This window comes from Belonocnema kinseyi, chromosome 5, assembly GCF_010883055.1.
Source record: "Belonocnema kinseyi isolate 2016_QV_RU_SX_M_011 chromosome 5, B_treatae_v1, whole genome shotgun sequence".
In the NCBI taxonomy this organism is placed as follows: Eukaryota; Metazoa; Arthropoda; class Insecta; order Hymenoptera; family Cynipidae; genus Belonocnema; species Belonocnema kinseyi.
In genome coordinates, this window is record NC_046661.1 from 137,005,801 (window position 1) to 137,012,790 (window position 6,990).

Sequence of the window (6,990 nt, forward strand, 5' to 3'; positions counted from 1 at the left end):
CTTATATATTATTTGTTGATATATTTGAAAATCTTTATGTTTTAAAACTTTTCAAATATATTTAAACTTACTTTAAAATTTCAGATTTCAAAATAAAAAATTATTTTAAATCTTCCCAGAAGTATTAAGCACATTTTTCCCATTAAACTTTTTAAAATTCTTTTAGAATATTTAAAATCTAAATACTATTTTTAATTTTTTCTATTATTTTCAAATTTTTAATTACTTTTCAATTTTTTAAATTGTAAGCATTGTAAATATCTTTTAGAAGCATTTAAATTTTTCCTCGAATTTCTTTAAATCCTGCGCAATTCAAAAAATTGCTATAGGATCTTCTAAATACTTTTTTTATTATTTTTGACAATCTTTTAAAATTTGTGTAAAATTTTCTCTTATATTAATTTGTCAGGATAAAAATCGTAACCAATTTTCCCAGGAATATTAAGCAATTTTTTTTTATTATTTACTAAAAAATGTTTGAAATGTTTGAAATTAAATATTATAATTCTTTCAAATTCAATATTAAAAGATCATTTACAATTAAAATTGACTCGTTGATCAATATTGTTTAGCAACATTCAGAAATAAATGTTATCATAAAAACTATTTTGAATCTTGATTAACTGAATTGACGAGGCAGAAAATTTGTCATCTTTATAATTATATAAATAAATATAATCTTGTTTAATATTTTCAAGAAGTTATTTAATGAATCTTTATGTAATTTTTGAAACATACGGACAAAAAATTTTGTGTTCGAAAAAAAAAATGTATATTCAATTATTGAAGAACCCTTCACAATTTAAATTTTATCTTTCAGAAACAAATTTTTAGAATTAAAATTACTCATTTGGAAACACTAAGGTTATTTAAAAATAGTTTATATCAGTATCAAGAAAAAATTCATTAAAAATATTTCTTAGTATGGAATTTCCCCAGTTTTCACAAATTGATAAATTGAATTTCGCGCCGTGATTGGTAGCACTGCAGTGGGGCAGTGGGTCAAACTTGTCAAATAAAAAGAAAGGTTATGTCAGTTGTTGTGTTTGGATTTGCTGATTCGTAATTGTTATCCCTAATATTTTGCAATATATTTCAAAATATTTGCCTTGTCTTGTAAAAAATCTCAATATACGTGAACTATTATTCCATGTCGTTAAAAAACCGCCTTCGATAGAAGAAAGTTGATCAGCAAAATGTCAAAGAAACAAAAGGTAACCTCAAATTTCGCGATATTTTGCTTTTTTTATTGTTTTTTTTTTTTTAGTGATTTAGCTCTTGAATTAAATCTTTTTTTGTATAATTTTATTTAGGAAGCTCTAGTTTTCGTTGTTAATGTCGGAAAAACGAGTAAAGAAAAAGCTGAGAATGAAACCGAATCTTTTTTGGATAAATCAAAAAATATCATCAAACAGGTTATGGAAAGAAAGGTGAGTTTTAAACTTTAAAACATCAATAATTTGAAATAAAAAATTCGATTAACCATTTATTTTTGTTGATTTATTTTACAAATTTTATAGAAATATAATTTTTCTACGATTTTCGGGAAAATTACCAGAGATTTTTGAAAATTGCATATATTATATTTAAAAAATCAACACAAAAAGATTTTGTACTTTATTTTAAAAATTTTCTTAAAAGATACGAATTTTCTACCAGAAGGTTTTTTGTTTTAAATATTTTTTTTATGATGAAAATTATTTTAAAATTTCTAAATTCTTAAGAAACTGCTATTTTTTTGAATTCTAAAAATTCTACATTTTGTTAAAAATTTGGCAATCATTTCAAAAATTATAAATATTCTAAACATTTTTTAATGATTTGAATTTTCCCCAGAATTTTCCAAAAATCTTGTAAAATTAAAAAAATTGTTTTAAAATCTTTTAGATTTTTAAACATTCTAAACTACATTTTTCTAAAAAAATCCTTTACATTATTAATTAATCTTTATATTTTAAAATGTGTAAAATGTTTTTAAACATTTCCCAAAAGTTGAGATTTAAAAATAAACAATCATTTAAAATGATTTTCAAATTTTTTATTATTTTCGAGTTATTTGAAAGATGTGAATTTCTACAATGAATTTCTACACACACACAAAATTAATTATCAAACAGTTGTATTTTTAACCAAAAAATAATCAATATTTTCCAAAGAGGTACAAATATTCTACAAAAAAGGTTTATTTTTTAACTAAATTCGTGAATTTTTTATCATGAATATTAATTTCCTACAAAAATGGACAAATTTCGACAAAATTGTTTCATTTTGACACGAAAAGATGCATTTTTAAATTAAAGCGTTGATAATTAAACTAAAAAAAAAATTAATTTTGAATCAAAAAGTTTTAAATTCATCCAAAAAGACAAATTTGTTTTTTTAAATGTAAAATTTCTACCAAAAAAGAAGAATTTGCGATCCAAATTGATGCATTTTAAACAACATTTTGGAATTTTTAATCAAAACTAGATTTTGCAGCCACAAATGAATAAAATTTTGGGCAAATTATAAAATGAAGGGAAAAATAATTCTTAATGAAAAATGCAAATTTCTAATGACTTAAAGTTATATAAATATAATTTTCCTTTATTTACTAAAAAAATTGCTGAGACATTGTTTTTTAATTTTTAAGGATTTTTACCAAATTTTAGCAAAAATTTGAGTTTAAAGGATATTCAGGACTTTTTATGCTTGAAAAACCTTTAACAATAGTTTATACATTTTTAAAAGTTAGAAAATTATTTTTCATCTTTTGAAAATTTCTAAATATCTTAAATGTCTTGAAATATTTCAAAATCTTGAAAAAACTTAAAAATTGTCTTTCGAACTCCTCAAAAATCTACATTTTATTTCAAATTTTTTGAAATCTTTTCAAATTTTTTTGAAATTATTCAGAAACGTCTAAATATATTTTTTAATTATTTGAATTTTTCCTAAAACATTGAATAAATTCTGTGAAATTAAAAAAAATCTGAAAATTTTCCAGATTCTTTTTTTGAAAATTTTGGAAATCTTTTGCAATATTTTAAAATCCTTTAAAACATAGTTTCAAAATAAATTTTGGTAAATGAAAAATTAAATATTTTTTTTTCACAAATCCTAAAAAAAATTGTATTCCTCTGATACCTTTTAAAAAAATTTTTTTATCTCGAAACTTTCAAAATTTTTAAAATTGTATTCCGATTTTTTCCAATGTCTTCATTTAATTTTAAAATTTTGAAATCTTTGAATTATTCTTCAAATTTTTCAAAAACTTCTAAAAATATTTTTAAATTAATCAAATTTTTCTGAAAAGTTTGAGAAGATTAAAAAAACATGTTTTAACAACGAAGTTGAAATTTCAACCAAATATTAGAGTTTTCGATATAAAAAAAAAAAAACATTACAATAGTAGGCTTTTGATTTAAAAATAATTAATTTTTATTCGTACCAGTAGAATTTTCAACGAGAAACGGTTTTTTTTAGCTAAAAATGGAATAGTTTAGTTTTCAGTTTAGGAAATTATGTTTCAACTAAAAAAAAAGAAAAAAAATTCCAACCAAATGGATATTTCACAAAAAAAAATGAATTTTCAGCAACGCAGTTGAATTTTTTTTTACCGAAATAGATTATTTCTTAACCAAATTTTTCCATGTTTAATCAATCAAATTAATTTCAACAAAGTAGTTGATTTTTCCACCAAAAAAATTTTTTTTAACAAAAGAGCTGAATATTTAAGCAAAGATTCTAATTTTTGAGCAAAAGCGATAAATTATGATTAAAAAATAAAAATAATAGGAGAATTTTTAATTAAAAATAATTGACTTTCCACTAAAAAAGATGAATTTTTAGTTAAAAACGATCAATTTTTTGCCAAGAGTTAAATTTTTCGATAAGAATTAATTTTCAAAGAAATAAAAAGATTTTTTAACAAAAGAGTTAAATTTTCGACTAATAAAATTAATTTTCAACTAGGAAATTACAAAATAGTTTAACTTTTGACCAAAAATGTTTATGTTAAACAAAATAGTTGAATTTCCATGTAAATAGTAGCATTTTTTATTAAAAGAGATAAATTCTGATAATTTTTTTTTTAAATTTAAGTAGACTTTTTAATTAAAAAGATTAAAAATAATTAAGTTTCAAACAAATTATATGAATTTTTAAAGAACTAGATTAATCTTCCTGTCATATTTTTTATAAAAAAATTAATGGAATTTTAAATAAAAAAGACAAATTTTTAATAAAAAATGGAATAATTAAATTCTCGGTCAAAAAAATTAATATTAACAAAATAATTAAATTTTTATCGAAAGATATTTATGGCGAAACAAAATTAAAAAATTTCTATTAAAGTAGTTTAACTTTAAATAGAAAAATATTTTTATTAAAATAAATTCATTAATATGAATTAAACTAATGATTAAAAAGAGTTAAATTTCTCTCAAAAGAAATTAATTCTCAAACCAAAAAGACGAATTCACAGCGAAAGGGTTGGATTTTTTCAGTGATTTTTCAGTGAGGAAAGAAAAGGAATTTTAATGAACTTGTTGAATTTTTAATCCAAAAAGATGAATTTTTAACCTAATAGATTAATTTTCTACTAATTTTTTTTAAACATAATCCATGAATTTTCAGCTAAAAAGGAAAAATGTTTAACCAAAAATGGAATAATTAAATTCTTTTTTAAATAAATTAATTTTTTACTCAAAAAACCAACATTAATTTTCAACAGAATAATTAAATTCTTAACCAGACATTAATCGTGAGCCAAAAAAAAAAGAATTTTTTATTCAAGTAGCTCAACTTCAAATTGAAAAATAATTTGATTAAAATTTATTGGTATTTATTAAATATTGAATTGTACTTATAATTAAAAATAGTTGAATTGAGAGGAAAGGACGAATTTTGAATTAAAAATTATTAATTTTCTCTAAAAAGAAATTAATTCTGAAACCAAAAAGGCGAAATTTCGAATAAAAAGTTAAGAAAAACAAACGAATTTCAACGAAATTTTTGAATTTTTAATATAAAAATATTAATTTTTAACCTAGTAGATTAATTTTCTACCACATTTAAAAAAAAATTCTATGAATTTTCAGATAAGAAATAGAAATTTTCAACCAAAAATGGAACAATTAAATTCTTGGTTAAAAAAATTAATTAAAATTAAAAGGACGAATTTTGAATGAAAAAAATATTAAATTTCTTAAATTAAATTAAAAATAAGATTGTTAAATTTTGAAAGCTTTGAATTGGAAATGATACAATTTCAACTCCTTTCTGATAAAATTGTCTGTTTAAAACAATTGTAATCTGAAATTTTTCAATTTAGAACGTTTTTAATTATAAATAATACGGTTTTAATTCCTTTGAATATTCTTATAATATAAAATCATAGAAATTTGCGATTCTTATATTTAAAATAAATTTCCTGAGAATTTATGAGAATCTCAGAATTTATTGTAATTCTGCTTTAGCAGAAATTAAATATTTTTTTGATAAAAATGCAACTGTTTGGTTGAAAATTTGTATTTTGGTGTTGAAAAATGAATTAAAATATTTTCTGGTTGAAAGTTCCGCTTATGAAAAAAGTTTTTTTTTATTACAAATTCATCTGTTTTAGTACAAAATTGATATTTTTTGAATAAAAATGCAACTATTTGGTAGCGAAATTAACTATAAGTTTGATCGTGGAAACTCAAACTAAAATCTTTTTTAACAGAAAATTCACCGATTTTTTGAAAATTGATCATTTTGATTTAAAACTTTATATGTTATAGAAGAAATTTCATTTTTTTAATAAAAATGCAACTTTTTGTTTAAAAGTCCTTCTTCTTTGCTTCATAATTAAACTAATTTGTTTAAAACATTTGATTCAATCGCTTTGCTAAGAAATCACTTTTTTGTTAAAGATTTATCTTTTAAGTTGAAAATTATCTTATTATAAATTAATCTTTTTTAATTGAAACTTTTTTTTTATGGAAGTCTGGTTGAAAATTTAACTGTTTATTGGAAAATACTTCTTTTTGTTCTATTAAGAATTCATTTTTTAACAGAAAATGGAACTTTTCCATTTTTTAAGATTGATATTTTTTAGTTAAAAATTGGCGTTTTTTTTGTACGAAAATTATTTTTTAGTTTGAAATTTCTTTCGTTTTGCGTAAAAATGCATCAGTTTCGTGGAAAATTAATTTTTTGTTGAACAGTCATATTTTTTGTTTGAAAATAGAATTTTTGTAAAGAAAATTTGTCTTCTGGTTTAAAGATTCAATAATTTAGATAAACTCTTATTTAGTTTTAAAATGAAAACTCTTTGTTTTCATGAAAATTCAACTATTCCAAATTTTTTTTTAGATGAAATTTTATCTGTTTTAAGAGAAATTTCATCTTTTCTGCATAAAATTCAACTATTTGGTAAAGAATTTAACTTTTTTGTTAAAAATTCATCCTTTTTGTTTAAAAAAGAAGTATCTTTTTTGTTTTATTAAGAATTCATTTTTTAACAGAAAATGAAAATTTTCCATTTTTCAATATTAATATTTTTTAGTTAAAAATTGGCGTTTTTTTTGTACGAAAATTATTTTTTAGTTTGAAATTTCTTTCGTTTTGCGTAAAAATGCATCAGTTTAGTGGAAAATTAATTTTTTGTTGAACAGTCATATTTTTTGGTGGAAATTGAATTTTTGTGAAGAAAATTTGCCTTCTGGTTGGAAGGTTCAATAATTTAGATAAACTTTTATTTATTTTTCAAGTGAAAAATCTTTTTTTTTCATGAAAATTCAACTATTCCAAATTTTTTAAAATGAAATTTCATCTGTTTTAAGATAAATTTGATCTTTTCTGCATTAAATGCAACTATTTGGTAGAAAATTTAAGTTTTTTGTTGAACATTCATCCTTTTTGTTTAAAAAAATTCGCCTATTTCGATTGAAAATTAAATTTTTCTGTAGAAACTTATTTTTTATTAAAAAATTCATACTATTATCTTGAAAAATGTTTTTTTTTTCA

The 6,990-nt window shown here is 20.2% G+C and overlaps 1 protein-coding gene across 1 annotated transcript in view; it reads left to right on the forward strand.

Annotated features, from left to right (window-relative positions):
- Nucleotides 1-1,043: 1,043 nt before the first annotated feature.
- Nucleotides 1,044-6,990, forward strand: part of LOC117172706 (X-ray repair cross-complementing protein 5-like) — a 68,349-nt gene continuing 62,402 nt past the window's right edge. Inside the window, exons 1-2 of the mRNA XM_033360867.1 lie at nucleotides 1,044-1,214; nucleotides 1,314-1,430. Coding sequence (XP_033216758.1) covers nucleotides 1,197-1,214; nucleotides 1,314-1,430 — 135 coding nt within the window. The 5' untranslated portion in view covers nucleotides 1,044-1,196. The remainder of the gene's footprint in view (nucleotides 1,215-1,313; nucleotides 1,431-6,990) is intronic.